The 23,813-nt window shown below is 38.2% G+C and overlaps 2 protein-coding genes and 1 long non-coding RNA gene across 7 annotated transcripts in view; 2 read left to right on the forward strand and 1 right to left on the reverse strand.

Moving 5' to 3' along the window:
- LOC309826341 overlaps positions 1–6,750 on the forward strand; it is a 23,569-nt gene extending 16,819 nt beyond the window's left edge. Inside the window, exon 2 of the long non-coding RNA XR_014297099.1 lies at positions 3,331–6,750. This is a non-coding gene — a long non-coding RNA (uncharacterized lncRNA). The remainder of the gene's footprint in view (positions 1–3,330) is intronic.
- The window catches only part of LOC309826339 (ester hydrolase C11orf54 homolog), a 25,648-nt gene extending 10,557 nt beyond the window's left edge, over positions 1–15,091 (reverse strand). For 2 of the 4 annotated variants that reach the window (XM_082660430.1, XM_082660429.1), the window contains exons 1-3: positions 14,975–15,091; positions 9,059–9,120; positions 1,082–1,180 (exon numbers count right to left, since the gene is read on the reverse strand). In XM_082660430.1, the coding sequence (XP_082516556.1) occupies positions 1,082–1,180; positions 9,059–9,113 (154 nt within the window). In that variant the 5' untranslated portion in view covers positions 9,114–9,120; positions 14,975–15,091. Of the gene's footprint in view, positions 1–1,081; positions 1,181–9,058; positions 9,370–14,974 lie in introns of those variants that run through there. The other 2 variants (XM_082660428.1, XM_082660431.1) reach the window with 2 other exon arrangements.
- A 133-nt stretch (positions 15,092–15,224) lies between these two features.
- LOC309826342 (TATA box-binding protein-associated factor RNA polymerase I subunit D-like) lies at positions 15,225–23,230 on the forward strand. 2 transcript variants are annotated; one of them, XM_082660436.1, is made up of 7 exons: positions 15,225–15,379; positions 16,819–16,982; positions 17,747–18,125; positions 18,947–19,122; positions 19,464–19,521; positions 19,912–20,088; positions 20,957–23,230. In XM_082660436.1, the coding sequence occupies exons 2-6, from the start codon at positions 16,924–16,926 to the stop codon at positions 20,056–20,058; spliced, it is 819 nt and encodes a 272-aa protein (XP_082516562.1). In that variant the 5' UTR covers positions 15,225–15,379; positions 16,819–16,923; the 3' UTR covers positions 20,059–20,088; positions 20,957–23,230. The 2 variants fall into 2 exon arrangements, with proteins under 2 accessions (XP_082516562.1, XP_082516561.1); XM_082660435.1 differs by lacking the exon at positions 20,957–23,230 and having other exon boundaries at positions 19,912–20,945.
- Positions 23,231–23,813: the final 583 nt, after the last annotated feature.

Consider the following 23,813-nt stretch of genomic DNA (forward strand, 5'->3'; position numbering starts at 1 on the left):
TGCTGTATAAAAAAAATAAATAAAATTAAAAAAAAAAAAAAGAAACCTAGCAGGACCCTGTGGGGTTCCTGGGCACAAAAGTCTTTTCGTGTCCCCTGTTTTTTTGTTGGTAAGAAATAGGCTTCATTCGGCTTCGGTGACCTTCCCTGAGTTCCACAGGGCAGGTTCAAACAGTTGCTAATCAGGGAAGGGAGGGGATGAAGAGACAAGGGAGGAGCAGTCAAGAAACAATAGTGTAGCCTTGGGGCAGGGTCCTGGTTCCTCCTCACTGGATATACATAACTGTATCTTTGAGCTCTTGTGCAGAACTAAAACCCCTACCACATGGAAGATGTTAACTACTTGATGAAACATTCTTCATTCCAGAGAGAAGGTTACAGTTCAATAACATAGAGAACCATAGATCACGGGACCACCTGAGATGATCCTTAGACTGAAGGAATGCAGGCCTTGCAAGCACTCTGATCCTTATGAGAAGCCCCTCCCCTTGACTGTAAGACTCCCCACACCTGCCCCCCCCCACTGAGTTTGGGACAGTTTTGAGGGCATTAGGCCTCTGTGGCCCCCTTTGCCTGGCAAAGCAATAAAAGTATTCTTTTCTACTTCACCCAAAACTCTCGTCTCTGAGATTCAATTTGGCAGTGCTGCACAGAGGCTGAGTTTCAGCATCAATATTAATTTCCCTTCTCACTTTAAACACTGGCTGGATAATCACTTGACAAATTTGTTGAAGGGATATTAGTATTTAATGGATGATTCAAATAAATACAAGGCTTTTAAGATCACTTCTGGTCTTGAATGAATGAATGAATAATAAATAAATACATAAATAAATAAATAAAAATTACAGTAAGTTTCCATAACAGTCACTTGAATGATTAAAAACAAAACTCTCATGTGATATTCAGGATTCTAGCCTATTGAATATCTATTATATAACCTGTGAAAGTTACAAAAGTACATAAAAAACATATTTTTCTACAAGGGTATAAAATGAAATTTGACCAATATTAGAAAACACAGAAATTAAGCACAATTTAATCTAAAAGCTGGGTCAATATCCTTTGCAGATATTGCTTACCTTTTACAGGAAAGGTAAATGGCTCCTTGGTCAAATTAGGGCAATCAACTACAGAGACCTGGACATCAGCAAAGTTATCCGTTAGCCCCTTCTGCAGAACTAATAAAGACAAGGAAAAGGGTTAAACATTAGGTAGAAATTTGTCATCACATATCAAGTCTTCTCTCAACTGTTTTGTGTGTCATACTTCCAAACTAAACTTGTGTAATTTACTACTTTTTTTTTTTATTTTTTGGATACGCCACATGGCATGTGGAATCTTAGTTCCCTGACTAGGGACAGAACCTGCGCACCTTGCAGTGGAAGCATGGAGTCTTAACTGCTGGACCGCCAGGGAAGTCCCTAAACTTGTGTAACTTAAAAGGAGGGGGATAAGGGACTTCCTTGGTGGCCCAGCAGTTAAGACTCAGCACTTCCACTGCAGGGGGTGCTCCCCACATGCTGTGCAGCACAGCCAAACAAACAAACAAAAGGAGGGGGAAATGGTCTTATTAATGAATACAATCAGAAACTGGACACATAATTAATCACAAGATACATATATTAAGGTACATAAATACTTCCATAAATAACACTGTAAACTGTAGTGATTAGAAACCACTGAAGATAAACACTGCACTCAGGTGAGGACTACGTTTCTTTTAGGGAGAGGATTCCAAGTATTGAAATGTAAGTATTTAAACTGCAAGAAAGTAAGCAATTACATGCAACACCTTCATTAATGCTTATAGAAAAAATGTTGAGCAGAAGAAGTAAGACATGGGGCTTCCCTGGTGGCGCAGTGGTTGAGAGTCCGCCTGCCGATGCAGGGACACGGGTTCGTACCCCGGTCCGGGAAGATCCCACATGCCGTGGAGCGGCTGGGCCCATGAGCCATGGCCGCTGAGCCTGCACGTCCGGAGCCTGTGCTCCGCAACGGGAGAGGCCACAACAGTGAGAGGACCGTGTACCGCAAAAAAAAAAAAGTAAGACATGAAAGTATGTGTTATATGACTCATATGTATTTCAAAGACAGGCAGCTAATCTAAGGTTCTAACAGGTCAGAACAGTTCAGAACAGTGGTCACCTCTTGGGCGGCTGGGGGAGGGGAAGGGATCCCACACGCGAAGGGGGAAATTGGGGAACCACTGGGAGGGCAGAGGATCAAAAGGGAGCATGGCCAGGTTTCCCCTGCCCACTTGGACCCCCAGGAACCTGTTGAGATCCCGGGCCTGATCCTCTGCCCACCTATGCCCCCTCCAGCTGTGTGGGTCCTGAGGGAGCGAGAGGGAGGGAAGGGGGAGCAAAAGTAAAGGCTGTATCTATGGCACCGGCACCCCTGAGGGGTGGCCAGGGGAGGGAAGGAGTTACTACGCCCAGTGGGACCCAGTCATGGTTAGGGTTCCAGCAGTGATGGGGGAGACCCTGGGGGAGACAGTGGGGGAGGGGCACAAACGAACGGAAGGGGACGGGGCCACTGCTTTCCCTGTCCTCTTAGGCACCAGGGAGCCTGTTGGGCTCCAGGGCCTAATCCTCTGCCCTTGGAGCCTCTCTCCTGCCATGCAGAGCCTAAGCCTCACCCCTACACCCCCACCCATGGCCCCACCTCTACACTCGAAGACCCCCTCTGAGACCCCCTCCAATGTGCTGGGCATAAACCCCACCCACACACCCTCACTCAGGGCCCTGCCTCCAAACTCCAGAACTCCACACTCCAGGTGCCCTCCTTTCAACATGCTACCTCTCTCCTTCTGCGCAGGTCCTAAGCAGAGGCCCCGCCCCATGCTCCAACATCACCCTGCCTAGGCCCTGCCCCATGCTCAAATGTCACACCCCCACCCGCCTAGGTCCGACCCCACCCAAAACCCCACCTCTGCCTAAGTTCCACCCCCTGCCTAAACTCTACCCCTATAGCCAAGACTTTTTTTTTTTCTTTTTTCTTCTTTTAGATTGGGGCTCTGTTTTACCTTGTAGATTCATTGTTGTCGATTCTTTTATACTTTTATTTTTTCCTAATCTTTTATTTTTCTAATTTTATTTTATTCTTTATACTTTGTTAGTGATCTCTCCTTTTGGCTTGTTCCCCCACACCTTTATTTATTTTTCTTTTTTCTGTTATTTTACCTTGTCGCAGTTGTTTCAATTATAATTTTATTTTTCTAACATATTTTTTATCTTTCTAATTTTATTTTATATTCTTTCATATTGTACTGATCCATTTTTTCTTTCTTTCTTCCCCCCCCCCTTTTTTTTTTCACTGTGCCATGAAGCTTGCAGGATCTTGGTTCCCAGGCTGGAGGTCGGGCCCGAACTCCTTTGGTGGGAGCTCTGAGTCCAAACCGCTGGACTAACACAGAACCTCAGACCCCATGGAATATCAATTGGAGTGACACCTCCAGGAAATCTTCATATCAGCATCAAGACCCAGCTCTATCCAACTGCATGCAAACTCCAGTGCTGGACATCTCAGGCCAAACAACCAGTAAGACAGGAATACAGCACCACCCATCAAAAAAAAAAAAAAAAAATGAAACGACAAAAAAATTTGTTACAGATGAAGGAGCAAGGTAAAAACCTACAAGACCAAATAAATGAAGATGAAATAGGCAAGCTACCTGAAAAAGAATTCAGAGTAATGATAGTAAAGATGATTCAAAATCTCAGAAACAGGATGGAGAAAATACAAGAAACATTTCACAAGGATCTAGAAGAACTAAAGAGCAAACAAACAGTGATGAACCACACAATAACTGAAATTTAAAATACTCTAGAAGGAATCAATAGCAGAATAACTGAGGCAGAAGAACGAATAAGTGAGCTGGAAGATAAAATGGTGGAAATAATTACCAGGGAGCAGAATAAAGAAAAAAGAAAGAAAAGAATTGAGAACAGTCTCAGAGACCTCTGGGACAACATTAAATGCACCAACATTCTAATTATAGGGGTTCCAGAAGAAGAAGAGAAAAAGAAAGGGACTGAGAAAATATTGGAAGAGATTATCATCAAAAACTTCCCTAACATGGGGAAGGAAATAGTGAATCAAGTCCAGGAAGAACAGAGGGTACCATACAGGGTAAACCCAAAGAGAAGCATGCCGAGACACATATTAATCAAACTATCAAAAATTAAATACAAAGAAAAAATATTGAAATCAGCAAGGGAAAAGCAACAGATAACATACACGGGAATCCCCATAAGGTTAACAGCTGATTTTTCAGCAGAAACTGCAAGCCAGCAGGGAGTGGCAGGACATATTTAAAGTGATGAGAAGAAAAAACTATAACCAAGATTACTCTGCCCAGCAAGGATCTCATTCAGATTTGACAGAGAAATTAAAATCTTTACAGATGAGCAAAAGTTAAGAGAATTCAGCACCACCAAACCAGCTTTACAACAAATGCTAAAGGAACTTCTCTAGGCAGGAAACACAAGAGAAGGAGAAGACCTACAAAAACAAACCCAAAACAATTCAGAAAATGGTAATAGGAACATACATATTGATAATTACCTTAAATGTAAATGGATTAAATGCTCCAACCAAAAGACATAGACTGGCTAAATGGATACAAATGCAAGACCTGTACATATGCTGCCTACAAGAGACCCACTTCAGACCTAGCGACACATACAGACTGAAAGTGAGGGGATGGAAAAAGATATTCCATGCAAATGGAAATCAAAAGAAAGCTGGAGTAGCAATTCTCATATCTGACAAAATAGACTTTAAAATAATGACTATTACAAGAGACAAAGAAGGACACTTACATAATGATCAAGGGATCAATCCAACAAGAAGATATAACAATTGTAAATATTTATGCACCCAACATAGGAGCACCTCAATACATAAGGCAAATACTAACAGCCATAAAAGGGGAAATCGCCAGTAACACAATCATAATAGGGAAATTTAACACCCTACTTTCACCAATGGACAGATCATCCAAAATGAATATAAATAGGGAAACACAAGCTTTAAATGATACATTAAACAAGATGGACTTAATTGATATTTATAGGACATTCCATCCAAAAACAACAGAATACACTTTCTTCTCAAGCGCCCATGAAACATTCTCTAGGATACACCATATCTTGGGTCACAAATCAAGCCTTGGTAAATTTAAGAAAATTGAAATCATATCAAGTATCTTTTCCGACCACAATGCTATGAGACTAGATATCAATTACAGGAAAAAAACTGTAAAAAATACAAACACGTGGAGGCTAAACAATATACTACCAAATAACCAAGAGATCACTGAAGAAATCGAAGAGGAAATCAAAAAATACCTAGAAACAAATGACAAAACACAATGATCCAAAACCCATGCGATGCAGCAAAAACAGTTCTAAGAGGGAAGTTTATAGGAAGACAATCCTACCTCAGGAAACAAGAAAAATCTCAAATAAACAACCTAACCTTACACCTAAAGCAGTAGAGACAGAACAAAAAACACCCAAAGTTAGCAGAAAGAAAGAAATTATAAAGATCAGATCAGAAATAAATGAAAAAGAAATGAAGGAAATGATAGCAAAGATCAATAAAACTAAAAGCTGGTTCTTTGACAAGATAAATAAAATTGACTCATCAAGAAAAAAGAGAGAGAAGACTCAAATCAACAGAATTAGAAATGAAAAAGAAGAAGTAACAACTGACACTTCAGAAATACAAAGGATCATAAGAGATTACTACAAGCAACTATATGCCAATAAAATGGACAACCTGGAAGAAATGGACAAATTCTTAGAAAAGCACAACCTTCTGAATATGAACCAGGAAGAAATAGAAAATATAAACAGACCAATCACAAACATTGAAATTGAAACTGTGATTAAAAATCTTCCAACAAACAAGAGCCCAGGACCAGATGGCTTCACAGGCGAATTCTATCAAACATTTAGAGAAGAGCTAACACCTATCCTTCTCAAACTCTTGCAAAATATAGCAGAGGGAGGAACACTCCCAAACTCATTCTACAAGGCCACCATCACCCTGATACCAAAACCAAAGAAAGATGTCACAACAAAAGAAATTACAGGCCAAATATCTCTGATGAACATAGATGCAAGAATCCTCAACAAAATACTAGCAAACAGAATCCACCAGCACGTTAAAAGGATTATACACCATGATCACGTGGGGTTTGTCCCAGGAATGCAAGGATTCTTCAATATACACAAATCAATCAATGTGATACACCATATTAACAAATTGAAGGATAAAAACCATATGATCATCTCAATATATGCAGAAAAAGCTTTTGACAAAATTCAACACCCATTTATGATAAAAACTCTCCAGAAAGTAGGCATAGAAGGAACCTACCTCAACATAATAAAGGCCGTATGTGACAAAGCCACAGCCAACATCGTTCTCAATGGTGAAACCATGGTTTCTGGAAACTGAAACCATTTCCTCTAAGATCAGGAAGAAGACAAGTTTGCCCACTCTCACCAGTATTATTCAACATAGTTTTGGAAGTTTTAGCTACAGCAATCAGAGAAGAAAAGAAATAAAAGGAATCCAAATCAGAAAAGAAGAAATAAAAAAAAAAAAAAAGAAGAAGTAAAACTGTCACTGTTTGCAGATGACATGATACTATACATAGAGAATCTTAAAGATGCTACCAGAAAACTACTAGAGCTAATCAATGAATTTGGTAAAGTAGCAGGGTACAAAATTAATGCACAGAAATCTCTTTCATTCCTATACACTAATGATGAAAACTCTGAAATAGAAATTAAAGAAACACTCCCATTTACCACTGCAACAAAAAGAATAAAATACCTAGGAATAAACCTACCTAAGGAAACAAAAGACCTGTATACAGAAAACTATAAGACACTGATGAAAGAAATTAAAGATGATACAAACAGGTGGAGAGATATACTATGTTCTTGGATTGGAAGAATAACATTGTGAAAATGACTCTACTACCCAAAGCAATCTACAGATTCAATGCAATCCCTATCAAACTACCAATGGCATTTTTCACAGAAGTAGAACAAAAAAATTCACAATTTGTATGGAAATATAATGGACCCCGAAAAAAATAAAATAAAATAAAATAAAAGACCCCGAATAGCCAAAGCAAGATTGAGAAAGAAAAATGGAGCTGGAGGAATCATGCTCCCTGACTTCAGACTATACTACAAAGCTACAGTAATCAAGATAATATGGTAGTGGCACAAAAACAGAAATATACATCAATGGAACCGGATAGAAAGCCCAGCGATAAACCCATGCATATATGGTCACCTTATCTTTGATAAAGGAGCCAAGAGTATACAATGGAGAAAAGACAGTCTCTTCAATAAGTGGTGCTGGGAAAACTGGACAGCTACATGTAAAAAATGAAATTAGAACACTCCCTAACACCATACACAAAAATAAATTCAAAATGGATTAGAGACCTAAATGTAAGGCCAGACAGCATAAAACTCTTAGAGGAAAACATAGGCAGAACACTCTATGACATAAATTACAGCAAGATCCCTTTTGACCCACCTCCTAAAGAAATGGAAATAAAAACAAATATAAACAAATGGGATCTAATGAAAGTTATAAGCTTTTGCACAGCAAAGGAAACAATAAAAAAAGATGAAAAGAACACTCAGAATCAGAGAAAGTACTTGCAAACAAAGCAACTGACCAAAGATTAATCTCCAAAATATACAAGCAGCTCATGCAGCTTAATATCAAAAAAACAAACAACCCAATCCAAAAATGGGCAAAAGACCTAAACAGACATTTCTCCAAAGAAGATGTACAGATTGCCAACAAATACATGAAAGGATGCTCAACATCACTAATCATTAGAGAAATGTATATCAAAACTACAATGAGGTATCACCTCACACCAGTCAGAATGGCCATCATCAAAAAATCTACAAACAATAAATGCTGGAGAGGTTGTGGAGAAAAGGAAACCCTCTTGCACTATTGGTGGGAATGTAAATTGGTACAGTCACTATGGAGAACATTATGGAGGTTCCTTAAAAAACTAAAAATAGAACTACCATATGACTCAGCAATCCCACTACTGGGCATACCATGACAAAACTATAATTCAGAAAGAGTCATGTACCACAATGTTCACTGCAGCACTATTTACAATAGCCAGGACATGGAGGCAACCTAAGTGTCCATCGACAGATGAATGGATAAAGAAGATGTGGCACATATATACAATGGAATATTACTCAGCCATAAAAAGAAATGAAATTGAGTATTTGTCGTGAGGTGGATGGACCTAGAGACTGTCATACAGAGTGAAGTAAGTCAGAAAGAGAAAAACAAATACCATATGCTAACACATATATATGCAATCTAAAAAAAAAAAAAAAAGTTCTGAAGAACCTAGGGGCAGGACAGGAATAAAGACGCAGATGTAGAGAATGGACTTGAGGATACGGGGAGGGGGAAGGGTAAGCTGGGACGAAGTAAAACAGCAGCATTGACATATATACAGGACCAGATGTTAAATAGATAGCTAATGGGAAGCAGCTGCATGGCACAGGGAGATTAGCTTGGTGTTTTGCGAGCACCTAGAGGGGTGGGATAAGGTGGGTGGGAGGGAGACGCAAAAGGGAAGGGATATGGGGATATATGTTTGCATATAGCTGATTCAGTTGGTATACAGCAGAAACTAACACAACACTGTAAAGCAATTATACTCCAATAAAGATGTTAAAAAAAAAGTTAATAAAGCAATATTGTACAACTTTTGGGCACCACACATATTTAAATCATGGATTACCATATTCATTTTCATTCTGTAAAGTTCGTATCTCATCAAGAATCTGAATCGTGAATTTAGATTTTTTTTGAGGGGCAGAGTTTTGGACTCTGTCAATAAAAACAGTACAGAACAAATACAGAAAAGGAAAATTAGTTCTGTATTGAAAGTACTATTGCATAAAGCTTATCTTAGAATGTTTTTATTTAAAAATTTTTTTCCTTAGGATAATTAAAAAACTCAGTATTGCATTTACCTCCAACAAGCTCCTCTAGACTTGGCACATGAAAAGAATACTCAGCACAAGACATCTTCTTTCTGAAACAGGAAGGGGGCAGGACACAACCTTTAAAAGAATGACAGAGCTGTTGGGGGACACAAAAATTAGAACCAGCTAGGTCCAAGATGGCAGACTTCCAGTAGAACTTGAGCCTCATTATATGCTCATTGTAATGCATTAGCATCTAAATGACACACCCACAGGTGCCATGACCATAAATGGCCAAAAGTGGGCAGTGGCCCAATTCCTGGAATTCTCTGCCCCTTCCCCCAAATAGCTGGAATAATCCTCCCACTTGTTAGCCTATGATATTACCCAGTCCATAAAAACTACCCCATATTTCGGGGCCTCTCACCTTCTGAGATGTTCCACACTCTGTGGAGTGTGTTTCTCCCAAGGCCATCTCACCTTTTGAGATGGACCGCATTCTGTCTATGGAGTGTGTCTCTCTAAAAAAATCCACTTCTTACCTATCACTTTGTCTCTCAATGAATTCTTTCTGTGATGAGACATAAAGAACCTGAGCTTCGTTAAGTCCTGAGTGTGTGATCTCAAAGTACAGTGTGTTCAAGTCCCAATCTGAGTTTTGGCTGGGGTCAAGTCTCAGCCCATGGGCTCAAGTCCCAATCTGAGTTTTGAGGTTTCACGAGGATGTACAAAATAAAGCAATTGTAGGCTAATTATTGCAGTGCACCAAGCATGAACAGCTGCTGCTCTGGAATTGAAAGAGTTCAGTTATATAAAGAGGGCAAAAGGGCATTTAGGTGTCCTCACAGAAAGGCAACCATAACTTCTTGTATTTCATATTCCAAGTGAGAAATGTCCAAGTAACCTATTTTAATACTAGTACCTTAAATAGCTGACATTTAAAATAGACAAGAGGAATACCAAACCAAGAGGGCACATGATTCATTTTCTTCAGTCATGTATCTGGATTGAACATGCAGCTTTCTAATGGTTGATTTAAGGAATATAGATCCTGAAGCAAAGGTAGTTATTAAGGTTTATGAATAACTGTTTAAATGGTTGTAGATAACAGTACAGGATGCTCAGGTACTTCTATAATAGATCATTTATTTGTGTTTTCTATTCTATATTTGACATTTAGGCTAAAAGTTAAACAAGTTTCTTAGACTATCACTTTTACAAGAGAAAATTTAAATTACTAAGAGAAATGGAAACTCCTACAAATTATTAGCTTTTGAAATTCAAATTATTTCATTTACAAATAAACATTTTCTTGGTAAACAGCTTCAATGTCCAATTATTTTGATAACCTAACCAATTATCATTTGATTTTTAAAAAATATATGCTAAATATATTTTACAATAAGTAGACATATATGCACAGAGATTAGTATCTTACCTCAAGTGTACAGGTGATGAGGTGTGCAAGCAGAGAGAGTTAAATAAAATGCAGGCAAAAAAACCCAAACAAACGAAAGTAATATGAGTTGGGCGGGGAATCCCACTGGAGGCCAATCACAACAAGGAATAAAGACAAAACTCTTAAGGCTGTTTCTAAGAACACTGTTGGAGTTCTCATTAAAATTGTTAATGAAATACCTCGTTAATGTGAATAATCTCTGATATACCATTACTTAGTAAGCGAAAGATGGTCCTTCAACATCACTTGAAATACTCTTCCAAAAAAAATTTTTTTTTAATTTTCCAAAGATTCAGTTTTCTTAGAAACTGGATTTCTAATTTTGATGATATCAAATAACACATCCTCCACAAACATACATTTAAGACCCGACATTTCTTTAGTACTTTATCAGATAATACTTTATTACCCTTTATTTACTTAATATGCATAATTTGGTCTCCCAAAGAAAATGTGAAGTGTTGATAATGGGCCCCAAACCCTATATAATCATAGTTAGATGATCTCAAATATATTTTATTTTTTTTTGGCCGTGCATTGCGGCTTGCAGGATATTAGTTCCCTGACCAGGGATCAAACCCTGGCCCTCGGCAGTGAAAGCGAAGCACAGACTCCTAACCATTGGACGGCCAGGGAATTCCCGAAAATATATTTTCGAATTGAATAAGCTATAATTGTTTAGGAATGAGCCATTTTAACTTTATTGAAATAATTTCAGATGGACAGAAAATACGTACAAATAATCTCATATATGCTTCACCTAGATTTTCTAAATGTTGACATCTTATATTTTCTTTCTTTCTTTTTCTTCTTTTTTTTTTTTGTCTGCTCTGCGAGGCATGCAGAATCCTAGTTCCCAGACCAGGAGTGGAACCCGTGCCCCCAGCAGTGGAAGCATGGAGTGTTAACCACTGGACCACAAGGGAAGGCCCATCATCTTATATTTTCTTTATTAGAAACCAGCAAGTACTAATTAAGAACTTGTGAAAATCTGCTCAGTGAATACATGTTTACTTAAAATGAAGATAATAAAAGCACTCTAGATATTTCTACTTACAGTAGGAATAATAAAGACTCAAGTTTAAATTAAATACAATCCTAATGATCTCAGGTGGCCTCGGCCTGCAGGGGCTTGAAGCAAGATCTCGTTCCCCAGCGAAGTCAGGCCATGGCAGTGAGAGCACTGAATCTTAGCCCCTACACCACGAGGGCCAGTGGCTAGTGACAAGGCCCCTGGCTTGTCTTATTTGTAAAAGTTAATTTCAACAAAGAGACTGAAAGTAGTGAAACAAGCAAAGTGTTTATTAGGAGGGAAAAAAGTACATGTGAATAGACACACATGGGTGGACTAAGAGAGTTGAGTCTTCGTGGTAGTTTAAATCACTTACATGGGGCATTTCTTGGGGGTTTCCTCTGGCAAATGTCTTGCTTTGCCTGGCTCTGAGGCCATATTTGGTAATAACTCAGGGTTCTCCCCTGTATGTGCGCACATCTCTTAATGCAGAGACCTATGGGAAGGTTGACATCACCTACTATGGGGTGGTGCCCCCTCCCTTCCTTACACCCCCAGCCTTTCTGTACCTGTATAGTTGGGAAGAACCCCTTGACCTTGAGAATGAGAAATCTGTGGTCTCTTTATCTTTTTTCTGGGTGGGACTGAGCTCCTCCCAGCTCCTGGCATTATATTATCTTGGAGTAGCTGCCCACACAGGACAGATTTCAGCTGCTCAGCCTGCAGCCCATCTACATCTCCTCATCACTAATTTTACACCCTTTACTATCTTTCAAAGGTCAGGTTTTTGTTTTCTTTCCCCACCAAAACGGAAACAAATTCCAACCCTAGGAGGCTACAGTCTGAATAACTGGTTTAGAAATGCAAGCCAAAAGCCCAGAAGGCAGCGTGGTAGTGTGTATAAGTGTGTTTCTGTGTGAGTGAGAGATAGGGAAGAGGAGGTTGGAGTTGGAGTGATGAGAGAAAAGGGTTAGAAAAGTTCTAATACAAATCCAGAGTGGCTCTAGGAGGACAGCTTTGGGCCACATGGAGGCAAACAACATTTACTCTCCAGATTCCACTGCTGGGAGTCAGTGGCCCAGAAGTAGGGTCTAGAGAAGGGAAGAATGGAAGATAGGAGGCAGAAGGATAAATGGAGCTGCAGAGGCAATGCCTAAAGGGGTAGACCAACTATGGCCGAAAACTATTGACAAACTGCATTCTGTAAACCAGACAGTATGTTAGACACTTTACAGACATTCCTTCAAAACCTCACACAACGACATATTATCCTTCTCATTTTACAAGAGGAAATAGGCCAGAGAGAATATATTATTTACTCCAGATCACTCAGCTATTAAGTGGCAGAAACAGAATTCAAAACCAAATCTAGCCCACTGTAAACCCAGAACTCATCACATTATACCTTGCCATTAACTGGTGAGGGAATGATACAATTCAGCTCACAGTAAGGGAAAGTTTGTATAGAGCAACCTTTTAGCACTCAGTATACCTCTGGTCATCTGTTTGCTTTGTTTCTGTCACTTAGACTGTGATCTCTTTGAAGATAGGGCTGTATTTCTCATATTTGTCTTCCAAGTACCTAGCATACAATGGATACCAGTTCAGCCTTAGTTTTTTTTATTGAACATTTATGATATTCCAGACTCATAAGGCTCTGGGACACGGCTGGCTCCATGGATGTGCAACTAGTGAAGTTACACAGGACCATGTGTTCAGAATAGCACGTGGTTTATGCTCCATTGCCACCATCCTTAAATTCTTAACTTTAGGGACTTCCCTGGTGATCCAGTGGTTAAGACTGCAGGCTCCCAATGCAGGGGGCCCAGGTTCAATCCCTGGTCAGGGAACTAGATCCCGCATGCCATAACTAAGAGCCTGCATGCCACAATGAAGACCCCGTATGCCGCAACTAAGACCTGGTGCAGACAAATAAATAAATAAAATAAATATTTAAAAAAATTCTTAACTTTATATTTTAACTTTTAAGATGGATAGGACAATGGAACATGCTTGGGATCAGAGGAGAGAGGGTCTATGTGCATGTCCACCACCACTCCTTGCTTCCCATTCACAAAAAGCGTTTAAGTCCTGTGAGCATAGAATGCTGGTGGGTGCACAGTCCAAGGGAGTTCATTGAGACTCAAATTCCCTGGATTCCGTGTCGGTAGAATGTGCAAGCATGGAGAAGTAAAATAAATACAGGGGTGCTAGTTTTGTGCAGTATCCAGTGTTCTAGTAAGAACAAAATACATATGCCTACATAGTATGAATTGTGAAATTTCAGTTAATTCTGCGTACAAGCTAAATGTTCTTTTGTTTGTACTTAAAACTGGTATTGCAGAATATAGAGTGGTAAATCTCATGCTAATGAGTTAAACTCAATTTTTCTTTACTTAGAGTGACAATAAATAGCAAATTAATGCTATTAATTAATAATAGTATAGTTAGTGATTAATAATAAATCAATAAAATAGAATGTCATTAATAATTAATAATAGCAAATTAATGCTATTAATTAAAACATCATGACAAGTGGAAAGAGGTACTACAGAAGAAAGGAGACCGCTTATATTTTAGTACCTTTAATGGCACTTTCTCCCTGCGTTTTGAACAAGGGGCCCTGCATTTTCATTTCGTACTGAGACTCACAAATTACATAGGCAGGCATGTTATGGAACATGGCAGTGAATAAGACATGCAATCCCTGTTCTGCAGCTAACGGTACTTCATAATGCCTAGAAGACTAGACTGTCTGTGCCTGGAATTGTTCAACATTTAGAGCAAAATTGAGTAAAGAGGCTAGATTACCCTCCAGGTCTGTCCAATCCGAAGATGACACTAACCATAGATTAAGACTAGACGGCTTTCCTGGTTTTTTCATACGATACAAGAGGCCTGAAAGTGGACAAATCAAGCCAGCTCATTCCTTTTTGTAACTACTGTGGGGAAAAAACCCCCCAAAATACCAAAACTAAACTAGTTTAAACTTTTATCTTAACATTCATTAATCATTCAGGGAACTAAGGGAGAAAACAAACAAAAAAATTCGCCGCTGGTATCTCTTGTGATATGTTAACCAACCCCTGGGAGGCTGACACTTAGCTCTGAGTGGAAGAGTAGTTAACAAAAGTCCGAAGGGGAGAGGGGACCTGGATGTACTACGGGTAACACTGGCTTCCAGTACAAAGGTTACACATTTTGAGTCTCGGTCAAAGCATGATCGTCTTACAATTTAACGCAGAGGAGATTTCTGAAGGCAAAAGTAGACATAATATGACAAAACACACCTGGCACCGTACACACACGCACACCCCCACACACACTCGAGATCAGATTTTGGGAAGTCAGAGGACAGCTCAGCCAAGGCGAGACCACTGGAAGCAAAGCAGGTGGAGTGCCTGTTTCCTTGCAGCTCACAGTCATTCCGTTCACCTGACCCCACAATTTATTTCTTGTAGTTTACCGAAACATTCTTGTCTACTCCACTTACCTAATCCGTGAGGGAAGCCGACACCTGAAACCCGATCTTGCCTCAGTCAACTCCGCCTCCTCTGGATCCGGGAGATCAGACCCTGCCCACTCGAAATCGCTCCTCCTCTCACGGAGATCAAAATGGCGCCCCGCGGGTCGCCACTTCCCACCTCTCACTTTCTTCCTGGAGTCAAATTGTTATCGCGAGACTTCGGTCTCCCTATTAGCTGGGGCACGCAACCCGCCCATCCTTTTCTCCAGCGCGGTAATGGAGGTTGGTGGTTCTTAAGTTGTTGGAGTGAGGGGGGATTCCGGAGGTTGCTGAATGCGGACTTCCTAGGGAGGGGTGGCGGGTATCTGGTACGCAGCTGAGGCCCATGCCGAGCCGGCGCTGGTTGGTGCAAGCTGTCTGCCCTCTCGACGGGTAGGAAAGAGGACGGGGGCTTCCGGGCCTTGTGGGCGGGGGAGGGTTTCCTCTTGTAGCTTTTCCCAGGCCCCTGCGTGGCATATCGGGGTCCAGCCGCGGAAGTCAGTCCCCGAAGGCGGAGGGCTCGTGGTTTTTGTGGACTTCGGGCCTAGTGGCTTTACTGCGGCCCACAGTACACGATTATAGCATGGGCGTGGTCCGTTGTCTGGCATGTAGATGTTAAAATGTGGTACATACAATACACATTTTCTGAATTAATAGGGGTTAAGTGCGAGGTAACCATTGCTGACGCCGTTCTTCTTGTACGAGGTTAGGCGCTTCCTGGAGACGCTCGCCCCAGAATCGCACAAAGTGCTGAAGGGGAATTGTTAGAGCCAGTGAAGGGCACTATTGCCATGTGCTTCTCGCAGAATCTCGGAATAGGAAGCCAGACTTCGTAGGAATGCTTTCTAGTTTCCGAAAAAGAGGTTTTGAGTCAACTTTAATTTTGATAATACGCTCTGATTTTTTTTTTTTAATCTCAAGTATACTATCAGTGCCATTGGATCCACTTGTTGAATTTCTTTTTGGGCAGTTATTTCGTGACTTATTTCTTAGATTTTGCATTTTAGAAAACTACGATAGAACATCATGAAATTACCAGGAGTCCGTTGGATATTTTGCGAATCTGAGAGCTCTGTGACCTTATTGGCTTCCTATGTTCGAAGTATATTCTTGTAGGATTTCTTTCATCGTTGCTCATTTGTCATTGCCAAGAATGCTAAAGACTAAGAACAATATACAAATAGGAAGAATGATGGCATCCCCGATAAGGGAGATGGAAAAGTAAAATTAGACATTATCTTTTTTTTAAATTTTGTCCAAACTATTGTATCTAAGGAGATTACAACAGTGCTCTTTGTCTTTTTTTTATTATTATTTGTAAGCCTTTCATCGAAAAGTTTGAGAATTCAGAACTTTTGTATTAGTACCCATTAACAGCAAATTCCAGACCAGGAGTTTGGATAGAGGTAGTTAAGTCCTGCTGATTATTTTCCCGGGTATACTGAGGCCATACTCCACCTTCTGCCTTTGTATGCAAAAGATTTTCATACTAGTTCCCAACTGATGTTGAAAAATGGCTTTTTGGCTGTTGTATGGCTAAGGGTAAAATTACATTTTTTACTGTTGCGGAAAGCTGTATGATACTTTCGTTGGAAATTACAATACTCTTCTGGAATCTAACATTGGATAGATTAAGGAGGCAAAACTGAAAGAGAACTTGTGAATAAAATCTCTAGATTTTAGGATAGACCTGAAATGACAGTTCCTACATGAAAATATTAAAAGCCTTGTATGTGATTATTGCCTTAATTTATGTGTAATTAATTTACATAATTGTCACAATGACATCAACATTTTCATTACTCTGATACTAGCTGTTTGCATTTATTCAGGGAAACAACATCACATTTACTGAATTTTGTATGGTCAGAAATCTGTTTAGATCAAAGGACAATTGACAACAAATTTGAGAGGGGCTTGGAAAACACATACCAGGAATGGATTCTATCAACTATGCAACGGCATCTGACTCAGCTGTGGAAATTGAGAATCAAAGGTAAGTGCTTTCTTTTTTTTAAATAACAATCACCAGATTTTTCTGGAAAAGAGACTAGATGGTAATTTTACTGTATTTGAATTACCGGGAAAGCATAAATCATTGTAGATAATGAGTGGTGGTAATGGTAATTTTCATGCATTAGAACAGAAAAGGAAAACCTGGTTTGCACAGGCCTTTGAAGTTTTAACTACTTATATTCGTGGGACACATCGTTAACTCAGGGAAACAGGAGTATATTCTCCGGGCCAAACTGCTATCTTCCTCATTAAATCATCCTCATTTTATAAGAAGAAAATGGATATCAGTAGGGAATCTTGTTTTAAAATCAACTTGTTCCTATATTCCATGTTATCAGGGATGCTGGCTTATGTATATGATGAGAGGTATCTAGTCCTAATTGTTGTTGATCTCACTGGGAAAACAAATGAGCATTTCTAGTATACTCACTACATCTCTCCGCTAGGATACTCTTGTTTCATTTAGAGGAGGCTTTGTCTTAGTTTAGCCTCTAGCAGTGAACAAGGCTGCCTTTGTGGAACTTACATAAAGGAAGATGATTTTTTGGCTAAGTGCTATGGCACATGGCATTATGGGCCACTTGTGGTAGAGTGGTCAGAGCTAAGTGATTGGCTAGTACTGAGCCCATCTTTTAAAAAATTACTTTGAACATGTTTTTCTGCTTTGATTTGTAAAAGAAAAGTATATTACTGGTAATAAACAGTAATATAAGAGGGTACAATTACTCTTTCCCTGTTTTCTAGTGATAACTCTTCCTCTGGTAGCAGCTTATTTAAAACTCAGTGTGTTCCTATCCCACCTAAAAGGAGGCAAAGAAACCCTATTAGAAAATTTGTTCACACACCTGAAAGTACTCAAGCAAGAGATTCATCTAGTGACTCATCTATAGAGCCAAGACCATTGACTTTAAAAGCTATTTTTGAAAGATTCAAAAAAAAGAAACGTAAAAAGAGGAAATACAAGCCAACGGGAAGATCAAGGGGAAGACCAAAAGGAAGGAGAAACACTAGAAGCTCACAAATAAATAAGAAACAATTTAAAGACAAAGGATCTGGCTTCCCATTTTTAGAATCAGAAAATGGAAGAAAACGATTACCTTGGAGAAAAATTTTAACCTTTGAGGTGAGTCTTTATATATGCTGATGCACATAGCTTAAAATGTCTGAAATGAGTTGTTGGTTGCTTTTAGGATTTAGATGTACCTGGAACATACAGTCTTCAACTTTTATAATACTTCTCTATACTGACTATACTGCCGCTTAAATGCCATCCCCCTCCTTCAGCTCAAAGTTCACTTGGACTTCTGGGTGGAATCTTGCACTGGTAACACAGGGTGAATGTACCTGTATATGAAGTGCTCTAAGGCTGATTTTATACCTTGATCTTATCGTGTCAGGGCTGTAAACACCATTCCTAAAACTCAAATGCCCAGTTGTTTTATAGTAACCGAAATGAAACCCACACCTGCCTTTCATGTTCAGTGGCTTTAGGATTTCATTTTGTTCAGATGTTTCAATTTCTGACAGAATTACCAGACAAATAACGCCAGTACTTAGCAGTAGACTCTGAAATATTTGAGATAAGTGATTGCATAATTTGTAGTCACTTGTTCTAGAATCTGATTTATTGGAAAGGATTAATACTCATTAACCTCTTTATGTTTTAAGGTGATTAAAATAGACAGTTCTCTGCATTAAAAAATATCTTAAGTAATGCCCAAACGATACAAGATTTATGCTTGTTTTTCTTGGTACTAACTTTGATAACTTGCTAGGTAGAACAGTGAATTGATACACGTGATCTCCATATGGCAGAGTAGTTAAATCAAGATCACTAAGGACCTTGTTATGGGGATCCTTGTCATTTAGGAACATAGGCATTTGCTGAGTGGAAGAAATTTTTTTTAAGTCCTTGACTTAAAATACGGTGTTTTTGGTACATAGCAAGCGGTGGCAAGAGGATTTTTTAACTACCTTGAAAAACTGAAGTATGAATACCATCTCAAGGAATCCTTGAAACAAATGAACGTTGGTGAAGATTTAGAAAAAGAAGACTTTGATAGTCGTAGATACAGATACTTAGATGATGATGGATCTATCTCTCCTATTGAAGAGTCAGCGTAAGTTCTATCATGGATTGGAATAATTTTGGACATAGGTTTTATAAGATTAAGTGCTTTTAAATTTTAATGTTGGTCCATATGCTATCAGTTTGTTTATACTTTGATTTAATAGTGATGTGAACACAGATAAAATATTAATAGACTTAACTGGTATTGCTGTTTCAGTTGTGTGTCATGACAGTATACTACTCATTGGGTTATAAAAGATTTGTCATCTGAGTGATACACTTTTTTTTAAACTATTGGAGTATAATTGCTTTACATGGTATGTTTCTGCTTTATAACAAAATTGAATCAGTTATATATATACATTGAGTGATATGCTTTTAATATTGCAGAGCAGAGGAGGAGATTGCAACAAATCTTGAACATGATGAATGTGATATTAAATTGGTGGTAAGTGACAATTTTATCCCACTTCATTTTGGGAGGACAGCTGTTGACAAAGGGAGAATTTTATCCTGTTGTGTTACTATCTGTATTTAAGTTTTGAAAGGTTCAGTGCCCTTGGTGCAGGAAATGCAAGAATAAAAATAAGAATTTTATGGATAATTGGTGAGAACATGAATTATCAATACTATATCAGTAAAAACAATACTATTGTAAGTTTTCATGTGTGGTGTTGCTACTAGGATATCAGATGAGAAAAGCAGCAGAAGTTAATTTGGATTTTTAACATCCAGATGTAGTATCCAGGTTATTTTAAGTAACCTAGAGTTTAGTTATATGTAATTACTAACGCGGTAAAGTTTCAGTTATTGCTTAGTATTGTTATTTCTTATGCAGGAGGATAATTATTTCATAATAAGTTCTGAAATACCAAAGAAGAAGAATGTATATTTGGAACAAGAGGAATATACTGAAGAAGCTGCATTGCCTAAAAAGAGAGCATCAAAATCCAAAAAACACTGGACAGAGGACAGAATGGCCTGAAAATAGATAGGATTATGACTACCAGACAAGGTAAACAGAATAGAGAAAAAGGAACTTTATAGAAAGAAAAGATGATAAATGTGAATACATATGCCAGCCTTATGATAAAAAAGAACCTTGTAAGAAAATAAAAAGAATAAACAAATTTATAAAACTCCTGAAGTAGTAATTATAAGAAAAATAATTAAAACAGTGAGATTATGTAGGAAAAACATTGAGGCTGTTACAGCAGATATAATCACTTCCCCCAAAAATAAACAACGTCCTACTGTTTTTGCATATGGTGGTGTATTTCTGGGTAAGAGAACTTAAAGGTGCCATTTGAGCTTTGAATCAAAGAAATAAGATTGTAATCCTGAAAAGAAAATCTTAGTTGCAATAACCACTAATGATTGACAGCAATAACCACTAATGATAATTCTCCTTAGAGTACCTGCAACTCCATTTTTATTTTTTTCAGAGAAATTTAGTGTGAAATGCCTATTAATGTAATAAGAACTTAATATTTTCTTTTCCTAAAAACTACCTATAATATTTCAACTATCATTTTCATCACCACTGTATGTTGCAGATTATGCGACTCTATATACTTCATTTTACCATAGCACTTGTGTTTGTTTTTGTTTAATTTGTGGACAAAGACTTCTAGACAGGTGCACAAATAAATCCTCTTTTGCAACCCAGAGCTCATTGTTCAGTATGAGTTTTGATACAGATAAGAAGGAACATGATACCTAAGAGAGTCAAGTGATGGGGGTGTATTGATAAACATAAAGATTGCTTCCAGGACTAGAGCTGATAATTTCCCTCATATCTTAAGCTTTTAAATTATCAGCTGTATTGATTTAGTACTCTAATTTTAACGTTGACATGAAACAAAGATGGCTTCTTTTTTTAGGCTTTTTTATCTTGATCAGCGTGTCTGGATAATCTAAAAAGGTATGTCTTATGCTTTAGGTGAGTTTGGGTCCAATTTGTGTAAATGTGATAAATTGTCAGAATTTAAAACCTCCATAGGTTTCATTATTGAAAGGCATTTTTGCCAATTTTAAATTTCTGTTCATAATGTAATTTCAGAAAATGAATCTCAGGATTGACATGCTTTATAGTGACATTGTGCCAGTTTCACTTCGCTTGAATGAAAGGGTCCCAGAACTATAAATTAGGCAGTTGTAGTCAGAATCTTGGATATTCCTGCTTCAAGCATACACAACATATTTTTAATCTCCCCGCACCCCTATACAATATTTTTAAAAAGTTTATTGAAGTATAGTTGATCTACAATATTAGTTTTTGCTGTGCAACAGAGACTCAGTTATACATATATTTCTATTATGATTTATCACAGGATATTGAATATAGTTCCCTGTGTTATGTAGTAAGACCTTGTTTATCTGTACTTACATATATAAGTAGTTTGCATCTGTTAATCCCAGACTCCCAGTCCATCCTTCCCCCACATCCCCCTCCTTGGCAAACACAAGTCTGTTCTCTATGAGGCTGTTTGTTTCATAGATGTGTTCATTTGTGTGGTTTTAGATTCCACAAAGAAGTGATATCCTATGGTATTTGTATTTCTATTTTTGATTTACTTTGCTTAGTATGATAATCTCTAGGTCCATCCATGTTGCTGCAGATGGCATTATTTCATGCTTTTTCATGGCTGAGTACTAATCCATTTGTGTGTGTGTGTGTGTGTGTGTGTACGTACGTGTACCACATCTTTATCCGAGTAATAATCCACTGTGTGTGTGTGTGTGTGTGTGTGTGTGTGTGTGTGTGTGTGTGTACACATACGTACGTACCACATCTTTATCCATCTCTTGATGGACATTTAGGTTGCTTCCACGTCCTGGCTACTGTAAACGGCATTGCAATGCATGTATCCTCTCAAACCATGTTTTTCTCTGGATATATGCCCAGGAGTGGGATTGCTAGATCATACGGTAGTTCTATTTTCAGTTTGAGGAACTGCCGTACTGTTTTCCATACTGGCTGTACCAGTTTACATTCCCACCAACAGTGTAGGGGGGTGTTCCTTTTTCTCCAACACCCTCTCCAGCATGTATTATTTGTAGACTTTTTGATGATGGCCATTCTTACTGGTGTGAGGTAGTACTTCATTATATTTACATTTCTAATAATCGGTAATGATGAGCATCTTTTTATGTGCCTATGTGTATGCTTTCTTTGGAGAAATGTCTATTTAGGTCTTCTGCCAATTTTTTGATTGGGTGTTTTTTTGTTATGGAATTGTACTATCCAATAGTTTTATTTTATTTTTTAAATTTTCTGGCCATGGTGCTACTCTTTATATACTTAATTACATATGGACTGAACATGTTTACTAAACACGTCGTATGTTTTCAAGTTCTTCCTTCCCTTCAAATTTTGGTTTACCAAAATTTATGTTCTGCTATTAATTCACCCTCACGTGATGTGAAGAATCCCCAAATAACTTTTTTCTTAAAAACCTCATGGCCTAAATGAGATGAAATGTTGCTCCTAAAGATTATTTTATTTAATGTTATGCATGTTAATATGCTGAATGATTTAATAATTATAATTTTGATTTAATCTGACCTTTGTTATTTAGATTTGCAAAAGGGATATATTTTTCATACACTTGTTTGGCCAGTGCATTCTTTTATTTTTGGCTGCACCGAGTGGATTGCAGATCTTAGTTCCCAGACCAGGGATCGAACCCATGCCACCTGCAGTGGAAGCATTGGAGTCCTAACCACTGTACGCCAGGGAAGTCCCTACAGTGTTTTTAATGAATGCATAATCTAAAATGAGGTAGAAGATTTAAAAGTATAATGCTAGAAATGACTACACAGGACACAAAATTTCATGAATCTGAATGATATAAAGTTTAATTAAATACACCCAATTTGTCTTCAACGATTCCCCAATCGTCAGAACATCAGCCACATTAACATTTTTCTGTATTTTTATAATTGATATCAACTAATGAGAAAATGCTTTATATAGTTCTTAAATTAAGGCAAAAATTCAAAGTAAAAATTTTGCAGTAATCTGGGAATTGCATAGGCAAAATACATTGCAGTAATGAAGTTCTTAAAATCAAGCTTAAATTTATATGTGGAACTCTTCGTTTGGTTCATGTATAATAGCTAATAAGTACTTTGCATATTTTTACCTGTTAATATGATGCTATCTTTTCTAAGCATTGTAAAAATACCATACTCATGTGATTAAAAATTAAAACCTCAATATATAACTTAAAATATTTAGATATTAAGCATACTCAGCTCTATCAGAATTAAGTTTTAGTTCATGTCTGTATCATTCAGCAGTTGAACGGTTAAATTCATCATCTGAACTGGAATGGTCCCCCCACTACCCCCGCACAAATTACACTGTCACTGATTAAAACTTACCTAAGCCATCACACCCTAGAACAGTACAGATCATTGGGATATGCCAATACCTAAGATAAAAAGTTCGTTAGGTTTTTCATAGTTTACTTGGCAGCTCTGTCTTGTAGTTCTTTCCCACAGATCTAACAGGTAGTTCTATGAGTAAAGGAAACCACACAGTTAATCTATGAGGCGTTTCCAACGATGTAGGTTTACAGAAAAAGCCCCATCGGGATAGACCTCAACCACTGCTTGCGTTTTAAAAAATATGAACAAGTCCACAAGAGAACAATTATTTGAAAGAGCTCCAGTCTCTTAGATATGTTCAAAACTGTGCAGTAACAGACATCACAAAGGATGTTTTAAGAAATT

The sequence above is a fragment of the Grampus griseus genome, assembly GCF_964374135.1.
Source record: "Grampus griseus genome assembly, chromosome: 8".
NCBI classification, from domain to species: domain Eukaryota; kingdom Metazoa; phylum Chordata; class Mammalia; order Artiodactyla; family Delphinidae; genus Grampus; species Grampus griseus.

What these genes read in the sequence shown, in the direction of transcription:
- LOC309826342 (XM_082660436.1), top strand. Translation starts at nt 16,924, where the DNA reads ATGGATTCTATCAACTATGCAACGGCATCTGACTCAGCTGTGGAAATT. An exon ending in TCTCCTATTGAAGAGTCAGC is followed by an intron (nt 19,123 to 19,463) that starts GTAAGTTCTATC and finishes TTAATATTGCAG; the next exon opens with AGCAGAGGAGGAGATTGCAA. An exon ending in AATGTGATATTAAATTGGTG is followed by an intron (nt 19,522 to 19,911) that starts GTAAGTGACAAT and finishes TTTCTTATGCAG; the next exon opens with GAGGATAATTATTTCATAAT.